Below are 25162 nucleotides of genomic sequence, written 5' to 3' on the forward strand. Positions count from 1 at the left end.
CTGCCCCTCCCCACAGGCTTCCTTAACTGAGTTTCCTCACTGTTCCCCCTCTGGAGGGCAGGTGTCCCCACACACTACCCTGCTCACCCTAGCCTACCAGAGTACAAGTGCCCCTGGCTGTCTCCTCCCAAAGACCAAATGCCCCAAGACTGCTGCCTGGGTCTGAGAGGGTCAAGTCCCTCCTCCACCATCAACTCCACACACCTGGGACCTGCCCCCTCCCTCTCCACACACTGCACACATCACACGCACAATACATTCATGCATATGTACTATACACATGCACACCTCATACATGCAATGTATGCCACACATGCATCATACACACTACACGTGCCCACACACCACATATGCATGCCTCACAGTACACCTGCACATGTGCACTACACAACCGTGCATGTGCTGTGCACACACACCACATGTGTGCCTCACAGTGCTACACATGCATCATACACACGCGTGCACACACACCACATACGCATGCCTCACAGTACACCTGCACACATGCACTACACACAATCACACATGTGCTATGCACACACACCACACATGCCTCAGTGCTACACATGCATCATATGCTCATGCACACCACACCCATGCGTGTGTCACATGCACAGTCACACCACAAGCTGCACCGACAGCAGGATGGGCTCAGAGCCAGGGCCCAAGGGTCTTTTATTTGTGTGCTGGAAGCTATTGGGAGTGACTGGATGTGAGCCAGTCCTATGGGTGGGGATGGCACCCCCCAACCGCTAAGATAGTTGAAGCTGCACCCCTGCAAGGAGCCAGTTGTACCTTCACCCAGTCTGGGGGAGTGGTGGGGCACTTGGGGGATGGGGAGCAATGCCAGCTCACAAAGGAAGGGTTGGGCAGGGAGGATCAGGGACACCTGGCAAGGATCCACCCTATGGAATGGGGGGTCTCGCCTCGTCAGTGGGGTGACAATGTCAGAGTTGTCTGTATAAATCTGGGGGGGAGACCAGGCGCGGTGGCTCACGCCTGTAATCCCAGCACTTTGGGAGGCTGGGGCGGGCAGATCATGAGGTCAGGAGATCGAGACCATCCTGGTTAACACGGTAAAAACCTGTCTCTACTAAATATACAAAAAAAATTAGCCGGGCGTGTTGGCGGCGCCTGTTGTCCCAGCTACTCGGGAGGCTGAGGCAGGAGAAGGGCGTGAACCCGAGAGGCGGAGCTTGCAGTGAGGCGAGATCGCGCCACTGTGCTCCAGCCTGGGCCACAGACGGAGACTCCGTCTCAAAAAAAAAAATCTCGGGGGGGAAGCCGTGGCCTCGAGGTGGAAAAGCAGGTGCCGGCGCGCCTGTGGACAAATTCTGGAACGCGTCTGGCGAGGGAGAAATAGGCGCAGCTCTGGAAGGCAGTGAACTTGAGGCAGGCTCAGCACGGCACTCTCTTGGGTCCTCTTCCAGGGTCACACTGGGCGACAGCGGAGAGGCTCTTGGACGGGGCAGAGCTCGCACCGAGACCTGCGTGTCCGCATCTCGTGACGGGTGTGTGGGAAGCCACCCATCTGTGCATCTTGCTTCCAGGTATTCGCTGGTTGATTTACTGGTTTTAGAGATGGGGATGGGCACCCAGTGCCAGACTGAAGACCAGAGAAGGCGGAGCTCCGTGCAGCCTTGGTCTCACCTCTCTTCAGGTAACAGGTGCTGCCCTGACCCAAGCTGAGCCAATGAAATCCTTCCCTGGGAATCCACACCTGGACCCCTTCCTTTTGGGCAGGGAGGGCTTGCTGGAGGGAGGGAGGCTGTGGCCCCACAGCAAGACTGGGCCCTCTGGGCACAAGGGGACTCTGGTGCTGGGTTCAGCAGCCACCAGGACCTGGGCCAAGAGGGGGTGGCTGGTGCATTCATGCAGGATGTTGAGCTGCAGGGACTAGAGTGGCAGATGGGCCAGGTCCACTAGGCCACCCCATCTCCTCCCCCAGGGCCACCAGCCGCTGTGGGCTCCACAGGGGTGGGAAGGAGTGCAGGGCTGGGGCTTGAGTGCCGTGGCCTCCGCGAGAACGGGAACACGCTGTGGGCGAGAAGGGGGCTGAGAACAGGCTGGCCAGCTGGCATCCTGCCCACTACACTTCAGGGGCCCAGCAGCCCCCAGGCCAGAGCCGCCAGCCACAGGGCACTGCCTGGGCTCACCGTTTCTTCGTCTCCAGCGGGATCCCAGCCTCCGCCAGGAGGCCCTTGTACATGTCAGACTTCAGGAACCTTGGGTAGGAGTCCTATAAGAGACAGCGTCCAGACCCTGACCCTTCTGCCTCCTCACCTCTCAGCCAGCTCACCCCAAAGGGGCAGCCAAGCGTGGCTGGAACCTCCTCCAGCCGTGGAGTCCCCGGCAGACAGGGTGCTGGAGGCAGCCACCCCGGACCTGCCCAGACCAAGGCAGACTCAGGGAGACCTGAGCTCCTATCTGCCTGGGCCATGTCACAGCAAAAATAGCAAGAGCCCTGGTGGCTATGTGTAGAGCAATAAACCGCAGCACCTCCACAGCCATTACTAGGAACCAGGAATGGCTCCATGTTCCCCACAGAGTGAGGGCAGGGTTGTGGAGTCAAATAAAAGAACGAGGTAGGCCGTGCATGGTGGCTCACGCATGTAGTCCCAACATTTGGGAAGGCTAAGGTGGGCTGACTGCTTGAGCCCAGGAGTTCAAGACCAGCCTGGGCAACATAGTGAGATCCCATCTCCACAAAAAAAATTAAAAATTAGCCGTGTTTGATGGTGCGTGCCAGGAAGAGAGCCAGGATGCCAGCATTAGGTGCCAGGGACACAGCATGAGGCTCAGGGGCCGGCAGCCACACGTGGGGCCATGCAAACATCATGAAAGAATAATGCGGCCGGGCGCGGTGGCTCACGCCTCTAATCCCAGCACTTTGGGAGGCCGAGGCGGGCGGATCACGAGGTCAGGAGATCGAGACCATCCTGGCTAACCCGGTGAAACCCCGTCTCTACTAAAAACTACAAAAAACTAGCCGGGCGAGGTGGCGGCGCCTGTAGTCCCAGCTACTCTGGAGGCTGAGGCAGGAGAATGGCGTGAACCCGGGAGGCGGAGCTTGCAGTGAGCTGAGATCCGGCCACTGCGCTCCAGCCTGGGTGACAGAGCGAGACTCCGTCTCAAAAAAAAAAAAAAAAAAAAAAAAAGAATAATGCTGGTTATGGTGAAACCCGCCCAATACGGTGAGATCTGAGTCTGCAGTGCTCTTAACAACATCCAAACTTGGCCGGGCATGGTGGCTCAGCCTGTGATCCCAACACTTTGGGAGGCTGAGGCAGAAGGATCACGTGAGTCCAGGAGTTCAAGACTAGCCTGGGCAACATGGCAAAATCCCTCTACAAAAGATTTTTAATATTAGCTAGGTGTGGTAGCTTGGAGAGGCTGAGGCAAGAGAACCACTTGAGCCTGGGAGGTTGAGGCTGCAGTAAGCCAAGATTGCGCCTGTCTGGAAATGTTCAAATATCAACAAAAATAAGTTAAAGCCGGACTCAGTAGCTCATGCCTATAATCCCAGCACTTTGGGGGGCTGAGGCAGGCGGATCACCTGAGGCAGGAGTTGGAGACCAGCCTGGCCAACATGGTGAAACCCCATCTCTACTAAAAATACAAAAGTTAGCTGGGTGTGGTGGTGTGCACCTGTAATCCCAGCTACTCGGGAGGCTGAGGCAGGAGAATGGTGTGAACCTGGGAGGCAGAGATTGCAGTGAGCCGAGATTGTACCACTGCACTCCGGCCTGGGCAACAAGAGTGAGACACTTTCTCAAAAAAAAAAAAAAAAAAAAAAAAATACAGGCGGGGCTTGGTGGCTCACAGCTGTAATCCCAGCACTTTGGCCAAGGCGGGTGGAACCTGGGAGGCAGAGGTTACAGTGAGCTGAGATCATGCTACTGTACTCCAGCCTGGGTGAGTGAGTGAGACTTTGTTTCAAAAAAAAGCCTGGGTGCGGTGGCTCACACCTATAATCTCAGCACTTTGGGAGGCTGAGGCAGGTAGATCACGAGGTCAGGAGATCGAGACCAGCCTGGTCAACATGGTGAAACCCTGTCTCTACTAAAAATACAAAAATTAGCCAGACGTGGTGATGGGCGTCTGTAGTTCCAGCTACTCGGGAGGCTGAGGCAGGAGAATGGCGTGAACCCGGGAGGCGGAGCTTGCAGTGAGCCAAGATCGCACCACTACACTCCAGCCCGGGTGACAGAGCAAGACTCGCCTCAAAAAAAACAAAACAAAAAAAAACCTTTTTAGATCGAAACTTGACCCTTTTTAAGCATGTGATCTGGGCCAGTCCTTCAGCCCCTCTGAACCCGGTGTGTGCTCAGGACGGAACACTGACAGGACAGCGGCCAGGGCGGCCCCAGCCAGGTGGGGAAGGCACTCCCCGGGACAGAGTCATCGTGGGCAATGCATGTGCAGACAGAGCCCTCCAGGGTGGGGACACGGAGGCCTGTCTGGGATGCCCCCTCCCGCCCCTCCAGGCTGGCCCAGCACCCACCTTCTTCATGAGCATGTATATGTGTAGCTGGGCGTCATCCAGGACGTAGCGGTGGGGCTGGCACAGCCCCTCCAGGGTCCGCTCCATGGTCCGGCTGTCAATGTTGACCCAGCGGGCGGCGCCAGGGGCCAGGAACTGCCTAGGGGTGGGGACAGCATTGGGTAGTCCTGGCTGGGTGCATCTGCCCGTTGGCCAACCAGTACCCACCACACGGCACTTACTGGTACACAGCATCCACCAGGGTGGGGACCTGGGCCTGGGCTCCATAGCGAAGCTCCTCACATGCCTCCCAGAAGCTGAGGTTTTCTCCTGGGGGGCCGGGCACCCAGTCAAGGATACCATCGAGAGTGGCAGCCAGAGCCAGGGGGTTCCCAGGCTGGTTGGGCCAGGAGGGGTCCCCAGGGAGCTGGCAGAAACCGAAGCAGGAGGGGTCTCAGGCAGCAGCCTCCCTGCTGGGACTGGAGTAGGGGGCTGGGGGGATTCTCACCACTGAACTCCTTTCCCAGAAAGTCCATGAAGTGGGCCCGCCCCACGGGGTCCTCCAGGAGCTCCCGGAAGCTGAAGCCCCATCTCTCCACACGGAGCTTCGTGGGGGCAACCACCCTGGGGGGAGGGCGGGGCTGTTGGGGACTGACCCTCCTGCAGCCCCCCAGGCTGGGAGCACACCCGCAGTCCCCCTGCCCCGCCTGGGCTCACGTGGGGGCGTTCATGACCCAGTAGGCGTCGTCGTCTGAGATCCAGGGGTTGCTGGGCAGGCACCCCGACACGAGGGGGTCGTGGGGTCCACGCTGGCCGCAGAAACTCAGGTACCTGGAAGGGGGTATCGGGGCTGGTGCAGGAGGGGCCTCAGGAGCCAGGGCACTCAGCAGGGGTCTCCAGCTGCCACCCCTCACCCCACTCACGCCTCAAGGCAGACGGAGGACTTCACTCGGGTCCTGCCCAGCGCTCTCCTGCAGTACTCGATCTAGGATGTGGGGCCTGTGAGTCAGGTCCTGGGCTGGGGAAGGCACCCGGCATTCTTCACTCCCAGTCCCAGGACTTACCTCCTGCTTATAGAAATCTGCACGCTTGGTCTGGAAGGGGACAGGTGGGCTGCAGTTAGATGCAGGTCCCCTGCTGGGGTCCAAAATCCCCAGCTGGAGGGCACCTCCCCAGGCTTAGCTCCTGCCCCCTAGACCTGGCAGAGATGGCGACCCAGGCCTCCAGTCCCGCCCCTTGGAGCCCCTTCTTCCAATCAGGGATCTGACTTTCCAGGAGACCTCTGGGGGCCTAAGGTCTGGCGATCTGCAGAATATTCCACGGAACCCTGAGGTTCTCAAAGTTGCAATTGTGAGTAATATGTCATATTTTTTCTTTTATTATTTTTTTTGAAAGGGAGTTTAACTCTTGTTGCCCAGGCTGGAGTGCAGTGGTGTGATCTCGGCTCACCGCAACCTCCGCCTCCCGGGTTCAAGTCATTCTCCTGCCTAAGCCTCCCTAGTAGCTGGGACTACAGGCATGTTCCACCATGCCTGGCTAATTTTGTATTTTTAGTAGAGACAGATTTCTCCATGTTGATCAGGCTGGTCTCGAGCTCCTAACCTCAGGTGATCCGCCCGCCTCAGCCTCCCAAAGTACTGGAATTAGAGGTGTGAGCCACCAAACCCGGCCTAATATGTCATATTTTCAAATATATTTAAATTATGTTGTTAAACATATACTTGAGAAGTACCTACTAATGGGAATCACTGGGGAACCAGATGTGACTTATTGAGTTCATCGGTAGGGGCCTCGCTGGGGCCAGAGCAGAGGAGGCGGACACTCTGCGAGTCCCAGCCTGTGTCCCCGTCCCCGCTGTCTCTGACCAGCTTTGTATGGGGAAATGTTAGGGTCGTGAACTTAAGAACTTTTATCAGTGAGGTTCTAGGTGCATCAGTTCCAGACGTTGGGTCTGGATGGGACTCAGTTTGAACAAAGGGTTTTGCTGCTGCGGGGCTCAGATGCTCCCTCTGGTCTGGTCCCTGTGATTCTGGAGGCCTCCACCTGGAGGCAGGTTGCTGCTGGATCTGCTTAGGTCTGTCAGGCCATAACCCTGCTTGTCACCCCTCCAATTCCCTGCAAACCCTGATACTGTCCAGGAGAAGAGCCCCCTTCCTCCCCGCCATCCCCCTCATCCCCACCACTGCACTTACGTGCACCCAGGGCAGCAGGTGTGAGGAGAGAGAAAGTGAGAGTTAGCAGAGGCTTGGGGAAAATGAGTGACCGGGAGTGAGCAGGGGCTTGGGGAGGCTGCACCAAGTACCACCAAGTACCCTCTGGGTGGACCAAAGGACGGACAGACGGGCAGTCCCATGGTGGGTCCAGCAGGGTGCGGCGGGTGTGCAGAGCGAGAGGGCAGCCAGCACGCACGCAGAGGCTCACCATGTGCACACGGCTGGCGGCACAGGATCCCCGCCCTGGACTCTGCTCCAGCACACTGGGGGCCCCGGGCTGCGGAGGGGAGGTGAGATGAGGGGGGGATGCAGTTCCAGTGGCCTGCTGACCCCCTTTAAGACTAAGTTCTGCCTCCCAGACCCCATGTGGAAACTGACACTCAAAGGAACTTGGGAACAGAGTTCCAACCTAGCCTTCAGCTGTCTCTTCTCTGCTCACCAACCCCAAATGGCCTGTCCACCAGGCCTCCCCACAGCCCCAGTTGCTCCCAGTCTGTGAACTCAGTCCCCACACCGCAGCGGAGGCCACCCCCACTCTGCCTCCTCCTGAGGGTCTGCAGTTCCCGCAGTCTGGTGTCCCAGTGACTCTCCCTTGGGCCCAGAGAGAAGCTGGCTTGTACTGTGGTCTAGGGATGGAGACCTGGGTTCTGATGAGCAGAAATGCAATTAAGTCACAAAGCAAGAACGTCCTGCCCCCACCAGGATCTCCAAGGCAGGTCCTTCCACAGGCTCAAAACGGTGGTCCTGAGAGCACCTGTCAGGGAAGCACACTGACCCCTGCGCTGGCCAGTGACCCCACACCCTCACCGCGGGTGGGCTCACCGGGGGCCTGTTCACCAGCCAGTAGGTCTGCTCTTGGCACGCAATGACCAGCCTGTCCCCCTTCCTGCGCTGCTTGGCTGCCCTGGGAGGAGGAGACTGAGTTGAGGGTATGCCCTGCACACAGCAGGCCCTCGGGCCTGGACCTGGGCAGGCAGCCACACCCAGAGGTGCCCTCCACAGTCCCAGGGCCACCAGAACCTGGCCTGGTGCTGGGCTTCCTGAGTTGCCTGGGTTAGGCACCTGCAGGCGGGGCGGGGCGGGGCCTCACCGCAGCTGCTCCCTGGCCTGCATCAGCACCAGGTCCCACGCATGGTTGATCTTCGTGTGTAGCTGGTCATAGCACTCCTGGGGGCAGCAAGGTCTCCAGTGGGTCACCCTGGCCCTTGCCCCCAGTGAGACTGTGTGGGGAGCGGGGGGTTGGGGACTGTCTTGGGTCTTGGGGCCTGGGCTGTATGTTCCGGGGTAAATCATGAGGCCCTGGGAGCCATGAATGAGGCTTGGGTTCCTCCAGCTGGACCCAGCCGGGACGGGGCGGGTGGGGGTCCCACCTTCTCATAGTCCACCAGGGTCCCCTGTTTTCGGATGTTCTTCTTGGCCAGGTAGATGGCTAGAAGGACAGGGACAGCCTGCAGAGGGGCCAGCTCTGCCCTGCCCCACAGCATCACCCTGAGGCCCCCAGTCCTGGGAGCTTGTCTGGGGCCAGCCGTCCCCTTGCTCACCATAGTCCAGCTCTGCAGCCGGCCACAGGGTACTTGTCCAGAAGTACGGGGTCTGGCGTGGTGCAGGGAGAAGGTGTCCAGGACGCCTGTGTCTGTGCCTCCCCAGTGTCACCCCACCCTCAGACCTCCCTGGGAAGAAGCCTGGGCTGGGCAGGGGGTGTCTGAGGGTCGCATTGCCTGCCCACCACCCAGAGACTCCACTGACCACTGGCCAGTCTCTCCACCTGGAACTGAGGCCAGCTTGCTTCTTGGGGTCCTGTTGAGGGACTGCCTCCCTCACTGGTCACCCTAAGCCCCCATTCAGGGCAGGGTGGGACTGGGGGCCTGCACAAGTCTTGGATGTAGTCACAGTCTGTGCCTGGGGAGGGGTACAACTGACGGCAGGTGGGCCCAGGATCCTGATGTGGTTAGGGAGGGCAAGAATGCTGTCCTCAGGCCTCCACAGCCCCTCCCTCAGGGACTGGGCCTAAGGATCCCCAGGAAGACGGCAGAATCCTCTGCAGATACAACCGTCGTGAGGCCCTGCTGTGGCCCCCAGGAAAACTGAGGCCCCATCCCTCAGCCGGGTCCTTCTCACCACATGGGTACTTGCAGTCCAGGACTTTTGGGGAGGGGGCAGTGGACCACCAGCCCACGGTGAAGTGGCGAAGTCCCACTCCAATCCCAGCAAGCTCGGCAGCCCCTCCCGGCTCCCCGAGTTGGTACGTTGGGTGGGTGGAGGTGGGGGTCCCACCGGCTCCCACCTGCGCCCCAGAGTCTGACCTGGAACCTGTAGGGCGTCTCGTCTGGCCGGAGCACGAGGCTACGGGGGTCGCGCAGCGGGTAGATGTAGCCGTGCTGCACCAGGACGGCGCCCAGGTGCCGGGCCTCTGGGGAGGGGAGGGACGGTGAGCGCGGGGCTGTGGAAGCGGTCAAGGGCGGAAGAGCCGGGCCTCCCCTCCCGCATGTGCTCCCCACTCCAGCGCGCTCTGCAGGGCTCTGAGAACTGCCAGCCCCCAGGAAAACCCAGGCCTAGGCCACCAGCCCAGTGACCCCAGGGCCCAGCGGGCGGCAGGGCGCTCACCCTCCTCGGAGATGCAGAACTTCTGGGTTAACCACTGCACGACGTCGCCGCCTGCACGGGAGAAACGGAGGTGGAGGGAGGCCGAGGCGCGCACGCACCCCCGCCCTGACGCGCCTCACCTGTCACCGCGTGGGGAATGACGGTGACCAGCAGGCGCTGGCTCCGCATCTTCACGCCCTGGTCGGGGTCCTGCATGCTCACGACCACCCGCTCCATCTGGGCGGAGGGAGCCGTCAGCGGCTGCTCTGGCCGCCCCCGCAGCCCTGATTCCCTGGCACCGCACCGGCCGGGATGCCCCGGATCCGGGAACAAGGAGATTAAGGCGCGGTGGCGGCGGATTCCAGGCCGCAGCTGGCTGCGGGGACGCGGGGCGGGCCGGGGAGGGCCGGGGAAGACCCCGGGAGACCCCCAAGGGACCCCAGGCCTCGCCGCCCTGCCCGGCCTCGCAGAGCCGCCGCCCCAGAGCCGCCCCGCCCCGCGCGCCCCGGTGCCTCCTGCTCTCCGGCCCCTCCCGGCCTCGGGCGCCGGGAAATCGGGGGTCGGCGGGACCCCCACCTGCCTCGCACCTTCCTTAGATGCGGCATCTGCGCCCGGGGGCGGCCGGGGGGAGGCGCGGGGCCGGCGGCCATGGCTGCGGGGCGAGGACGGCGGGGATGACCGAGCGCCCCGCCCAGCCCCGCCCGCCCCGCGCCGTGCCGCGCCCGGGTTAACCCTCGGGCCGTGAGTCCAGAGTCGCCAGGCCCCAGTTCGGGGCCAAGAGTCACGGCCACGGCCCAGAGGCAAAGGAGCCGGCGCCCCACGAGCTACCTGAGTCACCCCCCCAAGTCCCGGGACGCTGAGGCCCTCATGGGTGGAGGCGAAGTGGGACAGGGGGCGTGGGCCTGGGACCGAGGGGGGATGTGAGGGGACGGGGCTGAGCTGGAGCAGGGGGTGGTCGCTGAGAGAGGGAGAGGGGCTCATCAGGGAGGGGGTTTAACCATGGGGAGGGTCTCAGGGAGGGCAGCGGAGGGGATGGGGGTTCGGAGAGGGAGAGGGGTTCCGTGAGTAGAGGAGACCCGTAGGGAGAGTGAACTGGGGTGGGAAACGTGGTTTAGGGCCCACTGTAGCCCTGGTCCTATGTGTGGGGCCCTGAGGACATTGAGGGACCAGCGACCTGGCTGTGGGGCCGGGGCCAGGGCCAGGGGCCTGGTGTCCTGCGATGCCTGTGGCCAAGGCTGCACACGTTGCTGGGGCAGTGGCTGGTTTGGGGCATGAGAGGTTGGGTGCCCACACCAGCTGTCTGGCTTTCTTTTTTTTTTTTTTTTTTTTCAGACGGAGTCTCGCTCTGCCGACCAGGCTGGAGCGCAGTGGCCGGATCTCAGCTCACTGCAAGCTCCGCCTCCCTGGTTTATGCCATTCTCCTGCCTCAGCCTTCCGGGCAGCTGGGACTACAGGCGCCGCCACCTCGCCCGGCTAGTTTTTTGTATTTTTTTAGTAGAGACGGGGTTTCACCGTGTTAGCCGGGATGGTCTCATCTCCTGACCTCGTGATTCGCCCGTCTCGGCCTCCCAAAGTGCTGGGATTACAGGCTTGAGCCACCGCGCCCGGCCCTAGCTGTCTGGCTTTCTACACGTGCTGGATGCCCGGTGTCAGTGGAGCACGTGGCTGCTGCAGAGTGTGACCCAGCTGTCCCCACCTCCTGCTGTGGGTCCCTTATCGGAGGTCCTTCCAGGGGAGTGGCTGACGGCTCATGACTCACTTCCCTCAGTTTCACACAGGCCTGGGTGGGCCCGCTGGGGAATGGGCAGAAACCCTGCCCAGGGCACCCTGACACTGTTGGAGAGGAGTTTTACTGCAGGGAGGACCTCAACAGACACCCACTTCGTGTCACCAGCGGCCGCCTGGCTTCAGGCCCCACTCCACTCCCAGCTCTCTCCCTTCTCGGAAGGCTTGGCCATGCCTATCCCCCAGGTGCATCCCGGGCCAGACCCAGGCCCTTCCAGCCCCACTGGGCAAGCTCGGCTCACTGCAACCTCCGCCTCCTGAATTCAAGCAATTCTCCTGCCTCAACCTCCTGAGTAGCGGGGATTACAGCCTCCTGCCACCACGCCTGGCTAATTTTTGTTTTTGTTTTTGAGACGGCGTCTCACTGTGTCACCCAAGCTGGAGTGCAGTGGTGAGGTCTTGGCTCACTGCAGCCTCTGCCTCCCGGGTTCCAGCGATTCTCCTGCCTCAGCCTCCTGGGTAGCTGAGATTACAAGCACGCGCCACCACACCCAGCTAATTTTTGTATTTTTAGTAGAGATGGGGATTCACCATGTTGGTCAGGCTGGTCTCAAATTCCTGACCTCAAGGGAGACTAGATCTTATTTTATTTTATTATTTTTTTTGAGATGGAGTTTCCCTCTTGTTGCCCAGGCTGGAGTGCAATGGCACCATCTTGGCTCACTGCAACCTCCGCTTCCCAGGTTCAAGCGATTCTCCTGCATCAGCCTCCCTAGTAGCTGGGATTACAGGAGCCTGCCACCATGCCTGGCTAATTTTTTGTATTTTTATTACAGACAAGGTTTCACCATGTTGGCCAGGCTATTCTCGAACTCCTGACCTCAGGTGATCCACCTGCCTCAGCCTCCCAGAGTGCTGGGATTACAGGCTTGAGTCACTGCGCCAGGTCAGATCATTTTTAAAAAACTAAGTCGAGGTCTCACTATGTTGCCCAAGGTGGTCATGAACTCCTGGGCTCAATCCATTCTCCTGCCTCAGCCTCCCAATGTGCTGGGATTACAGGTATGCTCAGCCACCGTCTTTTTTTTTTTTTTTTTTTTTTTTTTTGAGACCGAGTCTTGCTCTGTCCACTCAGGCTAGAGTACAATGGTATGATCTCTTCTCACTGCAACCTCCGCCTCCCAGTTTCAAGTAATTCTCCTGCCTCAGCCTTCTGAATAGCTGGGATTACAGGCACCCGCCATCACGCCTGGCTAATTTTTGTATTTTTAGTAGAGACAGGGTTTCACTATGTTGGCCAGGCTGGTCTTTTTTTTTTTTTTTTTTTTTTTTGAGACGGAGTCTTGCTGTGCCCCAGGCTGGAGTGCAGTGGCGCGATCTCGGCTCACTGCAAGCTCCGCCCCGCCGGTTTCACGCCATTCTCCTGCCTCAGCCTCCCAAGTAGCTGGGACTACAGGCGCCCGCCACCTCACCCGGCTAATTTTCTTGTATTTTTAGTAGAGACGGGGTTTCACCGGGTTAGCCAGGATGGTCTCGATCTCCTGACCTCGTGATCCGCCCATCTCGGCCTCCCAAAGTGCTGGGATTACAGGCTTGAGCCACCGCGCCCGGCCGGCCAGGCTGGTCTTGAACTCCTGACCTTAGGTGATCTGGCCACCTTGGCCTCCCAAAGTGCTGGGATTACAGGTTTGAGCCACCGAGCCCAGCCTTGGCATCATTTTTAAAAGGTGCAAATGTGTCTATTTCTCCTTGCTTTTATTTATTTATTTATTTATTTTTAATTTTTTTGAGATGGAGTCTCTCTCTGTCGCCCAGGCTGGAGTGCAGTGGTGCAATCTCAGCTCACTGCAAGCTCCGTCTCCCAGGTTCATGCCATTCGCCTGCGTCAGCCTCTCAGTAGCTGGGACTACAGGCTCCCGCCACCACGCCCAGCTAATTTTTTTTTTTTTTTGGTATTTTTAGTTGAGACGGGGTTTCACTGTGTTAGCCAGGATGGTCTCGATCCCCTGACCTCGTGATCCGCCCGCCTCGGCCTCCCAAAGTGCTGGAATTACAGTTGTGAGCCACCCCACCCGGCCTCTTTTTTTAAAATTATTATTTAGTTATTTATTTTGAGACAGAGTTTCACTCTTGTTGCCTAGGCTGAGTGCAGTGGCGCAATCTCGGGTCACTGCAACCTCCGCCTCCCGGGTTCAAGTTATTCTCCTGCCTCAGCCTCCTGAGTAGCTAGGATTACAGGTGCATGCCACCATGCCCGGCTAATTTTTGTATTTTTAGTAAAGACAGGGTTTCAGCATGTTGGTCAGGCTGGTCTTGAACTCCTGATCTCAGGAGATCCACCCACCTTGGCCTCCCAAAGTGCTGGAATTACAGGCATGAGCTATGTTTTTATTTTTGAGACATGACCTCTGTCCAGAGTGTAGTGGCACGATCATAGCTCACTGCAGCCTTGATTTACTGGGCTCAAGTGATCCTCCCACCTCAGGTTCTTGAGTAGCTGGGACCACAGACAGGTGCCACCATGCCTGGATAATTTTCTTTCTTTCTTTCTTTCTTTTTTTTTTTTTTGAGACCAAGTCTCACTCTGTTGCCAGGCTGGAGTGCAGTGGCACAATCTTGGCTCACTGCAACCTCCGCCTCTTGGGTTCAAGCAATTCTGCCTCAGCTCCCAAGCAGCTGGGATTACAGGCATGTGCCACCATGCCCAGCTATTTTTTTTTTTTTTTTGTATTTTTAGTAGAGATGGGGTTTCACCGTATTGGCCAGGCTGGTCTCGAACTTCCTGACCTGAAGTGATCCACCTGCCTTGGCCTCGCAAAGTGCTGGGATTACAGGCGTGAGCCACTGCGCCTGGTCACTAATTTTTCTTTTAATAATTTTTATTTTTGTAGATAAATATACACGTAGCTCCTCACTTATCCCTGTCTGTAAGGGCCTCAGCTTCTTGCTATGTTGCCTAGATCTTGAACTCCTGGCCTCAAGTGATCCTCCTGGCTCAGCCTCCCAAATGTTGGGATTACAGGCATCAGCCATGGCACTTGGCTACGTTTTTATTTTTTGAGAGATGGTGGTCTTATTCTGTCACCAGGAGTGCAGTGATACAATCATAAACTCACTGCATCCTCAAAATTCTGAGCTCAAGTGATGCTCCCACCCCAGCCTCCTGAGTAGCTGGGACTACAGATGTGTACCACCACATCTGGTCTATTTCTGCTTTCTCTTTTTTTTTTTTTTTTTTTTGAGACGGAGTCTCCCTGTGTCTCCCAGACTGGAGAGCAGTGGCGTGATCTCGGCTCACTGGAAGCTCCACCTCCTGGGTTCACGCCTTTCTCCTGCCTCAGCCTCCTGAGTAGCTGGGACTACAGGCGCCGCCACCACACCCGGCTAATTTTTTGTATTTTTAGTAGAGATGGGGTTTCACCGTGTTAGCCAGGATGGTCTCGATCTCCTGACCTTGTGATCCGCCCGTCTCGGCCTCCCAAAGTGCTGGGATTATAGGCGTGAGCCACCATGCCCGGCCTATTTCTGCTTTCTTGGAGGCAGAGTACCTCTCCCCATCCTTACCCACTCAGGGGTTGCTGGGGGCTGGGCAAGGTGGGTGGCTGGTATTGGTCTAGGAGCCCCTAACATAGTGGCCAGCGTCCATTTCCATTACTGGAGAGGCCAGGTTCAGTATGAGCTGGGGCAGGGGCTTGTGGGGTCTCTTTACTCCAGGTAACCATCTCCCTTGGATCCCAGTGAGCCCTCCCATGCCCCACACACAGGTGGGGTGAGGTGGCCCAGGTCTGGCTGCCCTGTCTGCAGGGGTGGGCATCTATGGTGACTGTGAGGCAGAATAGGGAATGAGGGTAGCCAAGGGTTGGGCATAAGCAACAGAACAGCAGGTGCAGCCAGTTGTAGGCAGGATTGGGCAGCACACAGGCCACATCCTGGCTCCTGTGATAACGAGACAGAAGTTTCCACTTCACCTCTGATTGGTCTGGGGCCAATCCTTCATAGAGTGTAGCCAATTGGAGGCTCCTAAAGGGCATAAGGGCTGTGGCCAGGTTCCTTTGCTTGATAAAAATCCTAATTGCGGAGGCTCTGGAGCTACTTGCTGGAGCCCACTCCCATTCTGTGAATTGCCTTCCATAAATCTGTGCTTTCTTTACTCCGTTCTTCTGACTCAGTTCCTTTGTTGCTTTGTGTTTCCTTGTTCTTTTGTTACTTCGTGTGTTTGTTCAATTCTTTGTTCAACCCACCAAGAGCCTGGACAACTCATCTCCAAGACCTTCTATCTGGTAACAGCTGTAGGAGCTGGAGCTGGCAGCCTGGAGACAAGCGTCCTAACAAGCCCCGGCTCCCTACAGTGAAGGGTCAGCAGAGGTGGGGCTCTAGAGGGGCCTGGGCCCAAGCTCATAGGATCCTGCCCTGGTAAGCTTGTGTGCAGGTGGGGGGCCAAGGGAGACAGTCCCCACCCAAACCCCAATGCCCCCTAGCACCCAAGGTGGTCTTCTGCTCAATCAAGGAGCTCCTTGGCAAAGGCGGGTCTAATTTCTGGTGTCCCTGGAACCAGGAATAGGGGGCCAGGGGTGTCTAAGAAAAAGGGACTCAGGCTGGTGTTCCGACCTCTTCTCCCTTATTCAGACTCAGGTCTTTGGTCCAGCTGTCCCAGCCAGGGCCTGCTCACCCCTGTCCCCTGCCTGGTCCCATCCCACCCACCCACAGGTCTCAGTTTAGGTGTCAATATCAGAAGCCCCCTCTGTGCTCCGGGCTCTGCACTCCGGCCCCGGTGTCAGCGTCCTCTCCCCAAGGACAGGGGGTTCGGAAATTGGGTTTCCAAGAGCCCTGCAGGGACACCCCCTCTTGGGAACTCACACAGCCCAGCCAGGTCACTAAGCCTTTGAGGGGCCCTTGTTGCTTCTGTGGCCTCCAGACGCACCTTGGTGTGTGTGGGACTCGTGCCCACCGTGGTCCCGCCCTACGGATGACCGTGAACCTGTAGGGTGTTGGACCAGCCCCTCACCCCAAGGCTGGGCAGGCCCCAGGAGTACCCCTCGGCCCAGACAGAAGCTCCGACGGGAGCGGGGGAGGGGAAGGGGGAGCACGGTTCGGCCCCAGGTGTGGCCGCGGATAATGAGACCCTGGGGATGGGGGCGCACCTGCGCCTCGGCGCCCTGCAGAGGGTTTCCCAGGAGACCCCCACCCCCGCCGGGCTCCCGCCGCGCCGTGGGGGTGGGGCAGCGCTGCCGGCCAGAGCCGGGCACAGGCCAGGCGGGCGGCGGGGATCGTGACCGCGGCTGCGTGCGTCCGCGTCCGGGAGCTTCTGTGCGGGGTACTGGCGCGCCGGCGGGGCGACCCGGGTGCCGGCGCCGTGCGGGCAACACGCGCGTCTCTGCGGGGCTGCGCGGGGTCCGCGAAGCGGCTGGGGGCGCGCGGCGCGGGCGCGGCGCTGGGCGCGGGGGGCGCTCCCGGCCGGGATGAGCTCACCGCAGTCGCGCCGGGGCTGAGCGCCGAGCGGGGCGGCGGCGGGGCGGGCGGCGGCTCCTCGGCGGCTCCGCGGCGGCCCGGGCCGCGCGCCACCATGCTGGGCCTGGACGCGTGCGAGCTGGGGGCGCAGCTGCTGGAGCTGCTCCGGCTGGCGCTGTGCGCCCGAGGTGAGCGGGCCGGGCAGGGGACGGCGGCCAAGTGGGCGGGGGGCTCGGCTGGGTCTTAGCCCCGGGCGGGGAGCAGCCCCTCCCCCGCGGCAACTTTGGGGGCGCGCGTGGGGATCTCGCGGCGCAGACCCCCGGCCGGGGTCTGGCAGCGGTGGGGGACTTCATCCAGGCTCCACCCCTGTGGGGAAGGGAGCCAGGTGCTGACCGGTCCGCTTGTGAAGCCGCGGGGCTGGGACCCTCTCCCCCTGGGCACCGCCGCCTGGAGCCCCTCTCCCCTGGGTGGGGCTGGGGCTGGGGCTTGGGCTCAGGCTCCGTAGGGCGTGTGGTGATTCCCGAGAAGACTGGAGCGAAGTGGGCAGGGACTCAGAAACCCCTGCCCAGGGCACCAGGGAGAGGGGCTTCAGAAGACCACCAGCCCGGGGCACGATGGAAGGCGGCGCAGAGCCTGAGCCCAGGGATTTGGAGAGAGCGGCTCCCAGCCCCCCCAGCACCATGGGGAGGAACTCCTAGACTGTGGGAAAGTGTTCAGAGACCCCGGCCCAGAGCAGGATGGTAGAGGGCCCCGGAGCTACTAGGGGCGGGGGCTGCTGAGGGCCGCTGCTCTCAAGCAGGTAGTCCCTGGCCCTGGGCTGCCCTCATTTGAAGTCTTACTCCCCCACCCTTTGGTCTTCGAGTCAGGGAAGGGGCCTTTGTGGACATCTGGGCCAGAGGAGCTGCAGGCTTGGTGGTTTCTGGAGGCCCCTCCTGAAGGTCTGGGTGCGGTGTGGCACCTCCCCAGGCCGCCTACCCTCTCCCAGAGGCTTCCCCTTGAGTCCCTTTGGGTAGTGGGAGGTACAGCAGGCCAGAGGGGGCTCCAGCCTGGTGCTGGAATGCCAGGGTCTGCTAGTGGCCACTGCTCATGCCCCTCCCCATCCCCAGTCCTCCTGGCTGACAAGGAGGGTGGGCCACCAGCAGTGGACGAGGTGCTGGATGAGGCTGTGCCCGAGTACCGGGCGCCAGGGAGGAAGAGCCTCTTGGAGATCCGGCAGCTGGACCCGGACGACAGGAGCCTGGCCGAGTACAAGCGGGCGCTGCTGGGGCCCCTGCCACCGGCCGTGGGTATGGCAGGGGCCTGGGCTTGGAGGGCTGGGTCTGGGGGTGCTGGTGGGAAGCCCAGCGGGGGTGGGGGGGGCATCCTGCAGACTTCTAGTTTCTCCTCAGACCCAAGCCTGCCCAATGTGCAGGTGACCAGGCTAACACTCTTGTCGGAGCAGGCTCCAGGGCCCGTCGTCATGGATCTCACAGGTAACTCGCAGGGTGCTGCACCCTGAACGCAGGTAGGGCCCTCCCAGGCACACTCCTGCACCCTTGAGTTCCACACCCTGGGCCATCACAATCGCAGACCTCATGGGCACCACACCCCACGTGGGGGCTCCTGGAGCAGGTCTCAGCCTGTAGGGAGTTCCGACCCTAGCTGCAGTTTCCCCAATAGGGGACCTGGCTGTTCTGAAGGACCAGGTGTTTGTCCTGAAGGAAGGTGTTGATTACAGAGTGAAAATCACCTTCAAGGTGAGAGACAGGGCAGTGGGCAGAGGGGTTGGGGATGGGGGCAACAACCAGAGGCCTGGCCCCCAGAGGGAACTCCTAATGCCTCTTTTCCCAGGTCCACAGGGAGATTGTCAGCGGCCTCAAGTGTCTGCACCACACCTACCGCCGGGGCCTGCGCGGTGAGGGCAGCGGGTGGGGGGGGAACAGGGCGGGGGGGAGAAGTGGGGGGCGGACAGAGGACAGCCCTGATGCCCTCGCCCTCCCTAGTGGACAAGACCGTCTACATGGTGGGCAGCTACGGCCCAAGCGCCCAGGAGTATGAGTTTGTGACTCCGGTGGAGGAAGCGCCGAGGGGTGCACTGGTGCGGGGCCCCTACCTGGTCGTGTCCCTCTTCACCGACGATGACAGGACGCACCACCTGTCCTGGGAGTGGGGTCTCCGCATCAGCCAGGACTGGAAGGACTGAACCCCCAGTCCTTGTCTCCCCCACCTCCCTCAGCTGCTGCACAGGGACTCCCAAGCATCCCCAGCACCCCTCGTGAGTGACCAGACCCTCCCCTGCTGCCCCTGCTCTGTCCCGGGACCCCCTGGGCCTGGCGCTGTCCCCTGAGCTGTCCCATTAAACGTGGCCCTGTCTCAGTGCCCTGCGTGTTGTCTTTTTCTGCCTCCCCTCCCCTGGGGGCTGGGGGGGCCGCACGGGCCTTATCTTTGCTGGAACCAGGCCTGTGTGCCACGTGGCAGCTGCTGCTTGGCTTCTGGCCCCCTTATCTGCCCCTGCCTCACGGGCCCTGGCAGCACCATGAGCCGCCAGCTTCTGCCTGTACTGCTGCTGCTGCTCAGGGCTTCGTGCCCCTGGGGTCAGGAGCAGGGACCCAAGAGCCCCTCAGAGGAGCCTCCAGAGGAGGAAATCCCCAAGGAGGATGGGATCTTGGTGCTGAGCCGCCACACCCTGGGCCTGGCCCTGCGGGAGCACCCTGCCTTGCTGGTGGAGTTCTGTGAGTGCTGGGGCCAGTGGAGCTGGGGACCGGCGGAGACTAGCAGGGCCCACCTGGGGGCCCCACCCTTTGCCAGCAAATGCAGGGCATGTGCCTGAGAGAGGCCTCCCCGCAGGCACTTGCCCCCGCTGTGCCCAGAAGCTCTCTAGGAGGGTCCTGGGGGTCCGGTTGGGGCAGGCAGGAGCGGTGGTAGTACTGGGGTACCCACAGGACATGAGAGCACCTGTACCTCCCTGCTCAACCAGCGGCCGTGGTGCCCAAGTCGCCGCCTTGTCAGCCACTCCTCCAGCTGCCAGGGCATCCCACAGACTCTGCGGAGGCCCAGGCAGTGTTCGGGCTTTGGGGGCCCACAGAGGTCCCTGATGCATGTGCTCTGTGGTCTTTCTACAACCCTTGACACAGATAGGAACCGTTCTTGCCTGGGAGGTCTTCACAGGCAGCCACATGGGCCTGGGAGCCCCAGCCTTACAGGGCAGGAAAGGGAGGGGTCTTTTCCTTTTTAGAAACGGAGTTCTGCTCTTGTTGTCCAGGCTGCAGTGCAATGGCACAATCTTGGCTCACTGCAACCTCCGCCTCCCAGGTTCAAGCGATTCTCCTGCCTCAGCCTCCCGAGTAGCTGGGATTACAGGCATACGCAACCAATCCTGGCTAATTTTTTTTTGTATTTTTAGTCGAGACGGGTTTTCTCCAGGTTGGCCAGGCTGGTCTCTAACTCCCAACCTCAGGTGATCTACCCGCCTCTGCCTCCCAAAGTGCTGGGATTACAGGCGCGGCTGTAGGGAGGGGGGTCTTTCAAGCCCCCCCAAGCCTTGTTGGTCCCTGTGCCGCAGCCGGGGGGCCACAAAGAGGCGCTGGCGCTCAGCTTGGCCATGGCCAGGGCTCAGGGCAGAATGGAGGAGCACGCTTGTTCCCTGCTGGGTTGTCAGGTGTGGAGAGGAGGGTGCTCCTGGGGTTGTGGTGGCCTGGGGCACTCACGGCCCCGTCCCCCAGATGCCCCGTGGTGTGGGCACTGCAAGGCCCTGGCCCCCGAGTACAGCAAGGCAGCTGCCCTGCTCGCAGCCGAGTCAACGGCGGTCACGCTGTCCAAGGTGGACGGGCCCGCGCAGCCCGAGCTGGCTGAGGAGTTCGGTGTGACGGAGTACCCTACGCTCAAGTTCTTCCGCAGCGGGAACCGCACACACCCGGAGGAGTACACAGGTGTGGGCGCGGGCCGGTCGTTGGGGGGTGGTGGCCAGGCCCAGGCTGAGGGGGACTCCCTGCAGGACCACGGGAGGCTGAGGGCATTGCCGAGTGGCTGCGACGGCGGGTGGGGCCCAGTGCCATGCAGCTGGAGGACGAGGCGGCCGCCCAGGCGCTGATCGATGGCCGGGACCTGGTGGTCATCGGCTTCTTCCAGGTGAGCCACTGGGTGTGGGGAGCTGGGCCATGGGGGCAGTGACTGTGGAACCTGGTGGCCTCACAGGGCCGGGCCCTTCAGGACCTGCAGGATGAGGACGTGGCCACCTTCTTAGCCCTGGCCCGGGACGCCCTGGACATGACCTTTGGCCTCACGGACCGGCCGCGGCTCTTTGAGCAGTTCGGCCTCACCAAGGACACCGTGGTTCTCTTCAAGAAGGTAGGTCAGGCCCAGGCGTGGGTTGGGGTCCGGCTGCAGCGCTCATTGACCCATCTGCTGCTGTCCAGTTTGATGAGGGGCGGGCAGACTTCCCAGTGGATGAGGAGCTTGGCCTGGACCTGGGGGATCTGTCGCGCTTCCTGGTCACACACAGCATGCACCTGGTCACGGAGTTCAACAGCCAGGTACGTAGGCTGCAGTGCCTGGGCTGGGGGTGTCCCAGGGTGGAGGAGTCCAGGGATGGGGGTGCCTAGGCTGGGGGTCCTGTGGAGTCATGAGCACCCTCCCTACTGTAGACATCTCCCAAGATCTTCGCGGCCAGGATCCTCAACCACCTGCTGCTGTTTGTCAACCAGACCCTGGCTGCTCACAGGGAGCTCCTAGCCGGCTTTGGGGAGGCAGCTCCCCACTTCCGGGGGCAGGTACTGGGGTCCGGGGTGAGGGGCAGCTGGATGGCGGCAGGTACTGGGGTCCGGGGAAAGGGGCAGCTGGACGGTGGCCGGTGCCAGTGTGGACTCCTGGCCTCAGGTGCTGTTCGTGGTGGTGGACGTGGCGGCTGACAATGAGCACGTGCTGCAGTACTTTGGCCTCAAGGCTGAGGCAGCCCCCACCCTGCGCTTCATCAACGTTGAGACCACTAAAAAGTACGCGCCTGTGGATGGGGGCCCTGTCACCGCAGCTTCCGTCACTGCTTTCTGCCACGCAGTCCTCAACGGCCAAGTCAAGGTCCGCTGCAGACTGCTCATAGAGGGAGGGGAACCCTGACCTCATCTACCAGCCTGGCAGGGGGTGGGAACAGCAGCTCTCAGGCCCCCACCCCTGCAGTCCCCGCAGAGGAGCCCCCAACTCTGCCGAGGAGCCCCCAACTCCGCCGAGGAGCCCCCAACTCTGCAGAAGACCTCCCTCCCCCCCAAGCCCCACAGAAGGCCTCCCTCCCGCCCAAGCCCCACAGAAGGCCTCCCCCCTGAGCCCTGCAGAGGACCCCTAGCAAAGTGCCTGGCCTGGTCTCCCCCAGCCCTATCTCCTGAGCCAGGAGGTACCCCCTGACTGGGATCAGCGGCCAGTGAAGACCCTCGTGGGCAAGAATTTTGAGCAGGTGGCTTTTGACGAAACCAAGAATGTGTTTGTCAAGTTCTGTGAGTGCTGAGGGAGGCACGGGGTGTGTGGGCTGGGCAGGGGGTGCCCAGATGGCCGCGCTCAATGGCCCCTGTCCTAGACGCCCCATGGTGCACCCATTGCAAGGAGATGGCCCCTGCCTGGGAGGCGCTGGCTGAGAAGTACCAAGACCATGAGGACATCATCATTGCTCAGCTGGATGCCACGGCCAACGAGCTGGACGCCTTCGCCGTGCACAGCTTCCCTACCCTCAAGTACTTCCCAGCAGGGCCAGGTCGGAAGGTATGGGGGACAGGTGCCTGGGGAAGCTGGGATGCCATCCTCCTGGGCATGGGGCTGGGCCTGGCCTGTCCTCCAGAGCCTCCTGCCTCTCCTCAGGTGATTGAATATAAAAGCGCCAGGGACCTGGAGACCTTGTCCAAGTTCCTGGACAACGGGGGCGCGGTGCCCACGGAGGAGCCCACGGAGGAGCCGGCAGCCCCGTTCCCGGTGGGTGTCCCTAAGCCAGGGCTCCAGGCCTCTGCACAAACCGTCTTTACACAGGGCTGGTGGGGCGGGGGCAGGGGTAGGCTGGGAGCAGAGCTCCGAGCTGTACTTGTGACCCGTTCTAGGAGCCACGGGCCAACTCAACCGTGGGGTCCAAGGAGGAGCTGTAGCTACCCCCGTGTCACTCCCCTCCTCACCGCTGGACAGGAGGGCACCTCCTTGGGTGCTGGAGGGAGCTGTGCATTGTGAATAAAGAGCTTGGTTCTGGACTGTGTGTGCCTGATCCCTCAGCAAGGCTGGCCTGATGCAGCTCTGCCCAGACGCGGGCTCCTGGGAAGGAAGGTGGACCACGTTCATGCTCTAGCTTGGCCAGCCTCTGAGTCACAGGACGACCCCCATGCCTGCTGGAGGCCAGCATGACCTTAACCACAGGGGCTGAGGCTGGGAGACCCAGGCCAGGCCCCACTGGCAGCAGACACACCACAGCCAGGGCAGGTTCAAAAACAGTTTTATTTATTATCCAAGTACCTTTGAAAAGATAATTGTACAAGTGTCATCGCATGAAAAACAGACCTGGGCAGCCCCTGCTGGCCCTGGCCTGAGAAATGTACATATTTACATGGGCCCTCAGAAAGGAGGACCCGGGACCGCGCAGCCGGCAGCTGGAGGCAGGTGCAGTACCCCGTCGCCGGCTCACACAGTGGCAGGCAAGAGACAAGCTGTGTTGAAGGCACTCGGTGGCGAGTACAATTGACAGAGGCCCTGCAGGCCTCTGCGCCCAGGCCTGGGGCTGCGCCCAGCCAGACCAGGGTACGTGGGCAAATCCCAGAGGGAAAAACAGATCCCAGCACACGTGCCCAGGGGAGGTGCCGGGGCGTCACTTGAAGCCGGCAGCAGGGACCCTGGCTGCCCCACTTGGGCTAGGCCCTCCAAGTATTGCTATGGGGAGTGTCCGGCTGCCTCCTCGGGGGCAGGACAGAAGCCTGTGGACCACGCGGAGGGACCCCTACCCGCCCAGACACGGCGAGACTGCAGGGGTGGGCGGCGCCCCCACGCTGTTCTCTATCGGGCTCCTGAGTACGAGGTCATCTGCCTGGCTGTGACACCTGTGCCCACCGAGGGCCTCGCCTGGTGCAGCGGTCAGCCCGCCAGCTGGTCAGTCCACCTTCTCCACTTTGCCAATTATCTTCTCCTCAAAGACGGGCAGGACGGCCTCATCCTCTCGAACCTCCTCGAACACCACCCCACAGTCAAACTCGTCGCTCACTTTCTTGAAGTAGTATCTGCAGGATGGAGGTGAGGAGCACAGTGAGCAGGCAGTGCCGCAGATGGGAGGAGGCCTGTGGCGGGGATGGCGTGTCCACACCCCCATCCCGAGGAGCCTCCTGTCCATGCCCCACCGCCCCCACCACTCCCACCACGTGCGCCCCTCCCAGGGCAACAGTGAACAGTGCAATGACCGCATGTGGGTGAAGTGGCAGCTACAGGGGGTGAGTTTACTGCCTGCTGGGAGGCACCCTACAGCCCCCTAGGAGTACCTGCCCCAGCCTCTCAGGAGGTGCAGGGGGGAAGTGGATGGGTGTGGGGTATCTGCTTCCCAAGGGCTGAGCCCTGTCATGGAAGTGACCCCGACTGGGGCCCTCCCTCAGCACCACATCTGCAGACACAGTCCACGGGTGTCTGCAGTCGCTTGTGGACAGAGGGAACCACCTCTGCCAGGCTCTTGTGGTCAGGCCCCCTCTGCTCACCCCCCAGTGCTCACTCAGGAGCCTCCAAGACTGGCTGCAGGCAGGCCCTCAGGGCTGAGGGGCCCAGGCCCAATGAACGTTGGTAGGATGGGGCCTGGCTTTTCAGTTGGGCAAAAGGAGCTGAATCCAGAGCCTAGAGACAAGGCTGGCCCAGGGGAGCCCGACACAAGGTTCAGACCATTGTTGTCTGGGCCTCTGGCTGTTTTCTCACCCCGAAGCTGAGGGCCCTGGAAGGAGTCCCTTAGGGACCCTCTCAGTCCTGTGGGGCCGAAGGCCTGATGCCATCCTCAGCCCAGGGCTTGGAGAACTGGCGTAGGTGCAGATGAGGGACAGGAGCTGAAACAGCCGGAAAGCCTTTTTTTTTTTTTTGGATAGAGACGGAGTCTCGCTCTGTCATCCAGGCTGGAGTTCTGGGGAGCAGTGGTGCGATCTCGGCTCACTGCAACCTCCATCTCCTGAGTTCAAGCAATTCTGCCTCAGCCTCCCAAGTAAATGGGATTACAGACACCCGCCACCATGCCTGGCTAATTTCTTTTGTATTTTTAGTAGAGAAAGGATTTCACCATGTTACCCAGGCTGGTCTCGATCTCCTGAGCTCAGGCAATCTGCCGGTCTCTGCCTCCCAAAATGCCAGGATTACAGAAGTGAGGCACCATGCCTGGCTAGAAACCCTCTTTTTCGTACTGCTGGGCACCCACGCACCCCTGCAGGGAGTGGGCACCCCAGCCCTCACACTCACCTGTAGCTGCCCTTTTTGGTCAGCAGCTCCTTGAACTGGCCCAGGGTGACAGCGCGGCCCCTCACCAGGGTGCGGTAGGGGATAGGCTCCCCACAGAAGTAGTATGCCACAACGATGCTGTCACACGGCTGGGCACTCCCGCCGCCCGCCTTCCTCTGCGATCTCGTCCTGGGGAAAGAGATGCAGCAGTGGTCCCTGGTTTTGGACTGAGGTCCCACAGGGTGCCTCCTGCTGGCCTCAGGCTGCCAGCAAAGGGTGGGGCAGGCCTGCAAACACCTGGGGCCCCAGGCCCCAC

The 25162-nt window shown here is 60.9% G+C and overlaps 5 protein-coding genes across 50 annotated transcripts in view; 3 read left to right on the forward strand and 2 right to left on the reverse strand.

Moving 5' to 3' along the window:
- Positions 1–15417, forward strand: part of FAM234A (family with sequence similarity 234 member A) — a 52785-nt gene extending 37368 nt beyond the window's left edge. For 10 of the 24 annotated variants that reach the window (XM_077983412.1, XM_077983413.1, XM_077983411.1 and 7 more), the window contains one exon: positions 1551–2722. In XM_077983412.1, the coding sequence (XP_077839538.1) occupies positions 1551–1565 (15 nt within the window). In that variant the 3' untranslated portion in view covers positions 1566–2722. Of the gene's footprint in view, positions 1–1430; positions 2723–5878; positions 6202–10611; positions 11387–15249 lie in introns of those variants that run through there. The other 14 variants (XM_077983403.1, XM_077983408.1, XM_077983398.1 and 11 more) reach the window with 7 other exon arrangements.
- Positions 641–9963, reverse strand: RGS11 (regulator of G protein signaling 11). 10 transcript variants are annotated; one of them, XM_077984913.1, is made up of 17 exons: positions 9867–9963; positions 9420–9516; positions 9301–9351; positions 9000–9106; positions 8238–8289; positions 8067–8125; positions 7787–7863; positions 7519–7600; positions 6905–6973; positions 5548–5571; positions 5407–5468; positions 5201–5314; positions 4992–5107; positions 4726–4813; positions 4505–4643; positions 2157–2239; positions 641–2037 (listed from the first exon to the last, which is right to left on the reverse strand). In XM_077984913.1, exons 1-17 carry the CDS (start codon positions 9927–9929, stop codon positions 1923–1925), a joined length of 1398 nt encoding a protein of 465 aa, XP_077841039.1. In that variant the 5' UTR covers positions 9930–9963; the 3' UTR covers positions 641–1922. The 10 variants fall into 10 exon arrangements, with proteins under 10 accessions (XP_077841039.1, XP_014980681.3, XP_077841036.1 ...); XM_015125195.3 differs by having other exon boundaries at positions 5548–5577; XM_077984910.1 differs by having other exon boundaries at positions 9856–9963.
- Positions 15418–16476: 1059 nt separating the features above from the next.
- ARHGDIG (Rho GDP dissociation inhibitor gamma) lies at positions 16477–18810 on the forward strand. Its single transcript, XM_028840755.2, has 6 exons — positions 16477–16640; positions 17559–17738; positions 17841–17924; positions 18112–18188; positions 18283–18346; positions 18435–18810. The coding sequence occupies exons 1-6, from the start codon at positions 16568–16570 to the stop codon at positions 18632–18634; spliced, it is 678 nt and encodes a 225-aa protein (XP_028696588.1). The 5' UTR covers positions 16477–16567; the 3' UTR covers positions 18635–18810.
- Positions 18811–18922: 112 nt separating this feature from the next.
- PDIA2 (protein disulfide isomerase family A member 2) lies at positions 18923–22649 on the forward strand. Of its 2 annotated transcripts, none has more exon segments than NM_001266045.2 (11): positions 18923–19163; positions 20154–20360; positions 20426–20559; positions 20641–20778; positions 20847–20963; positions 21075–21200; positions 21307–21504; positions 21794–21914; positions 21995–22176; positions 22273–22383; positions 22506–22638. In NM_001266045.2, coding segments are annotated over 11 exon segments (1575 nt in total). In that variant the 5' UTR covers positions 18923–18967; the 3' UTR covers positions 22551–22638.
- Positions 22650–22871: 222 nt separating this feature from the next.
- Positions 22872–25162, reverse strand: part of AXIN1 (axin 1) — a 76667-nt gene continuing 74376 nt past the window's right edge. For all 13 annotated transcript variants that reach the window (XM_077984814.1, XM_077984809.1, XM_077984811.1 and 10 more), the window contains 2 exons: positions 24868–25035; positions 22872–23663 (listed from right to left, as the gene is read on the reverse strand). In XM_077984814.1, coding sequence (XP_077840940.1) covers positions 23537–23663; positions 24868–25035 — 295 coding nt within the window. In that variant the 3' untranslated portion in view covers positions 22872–23536. The remainder of the gene's footprint in view (positions 23664–24867; positions 25036–25162) is intronic.

This window comes from Macaca mulatta, chromosome 20, assembly GCF_049350105.2.
Source record: "Macaca mulatta isolate MMU2019108-1 chromosome 20, T2T-MMU8v2.0, whole genome shotgun sequence".
NCBI lineage: Eukaryota > Metazoa > Chordata > Mammalia > Primates > Cercopithecidae > Macaca > Macaca mulatta.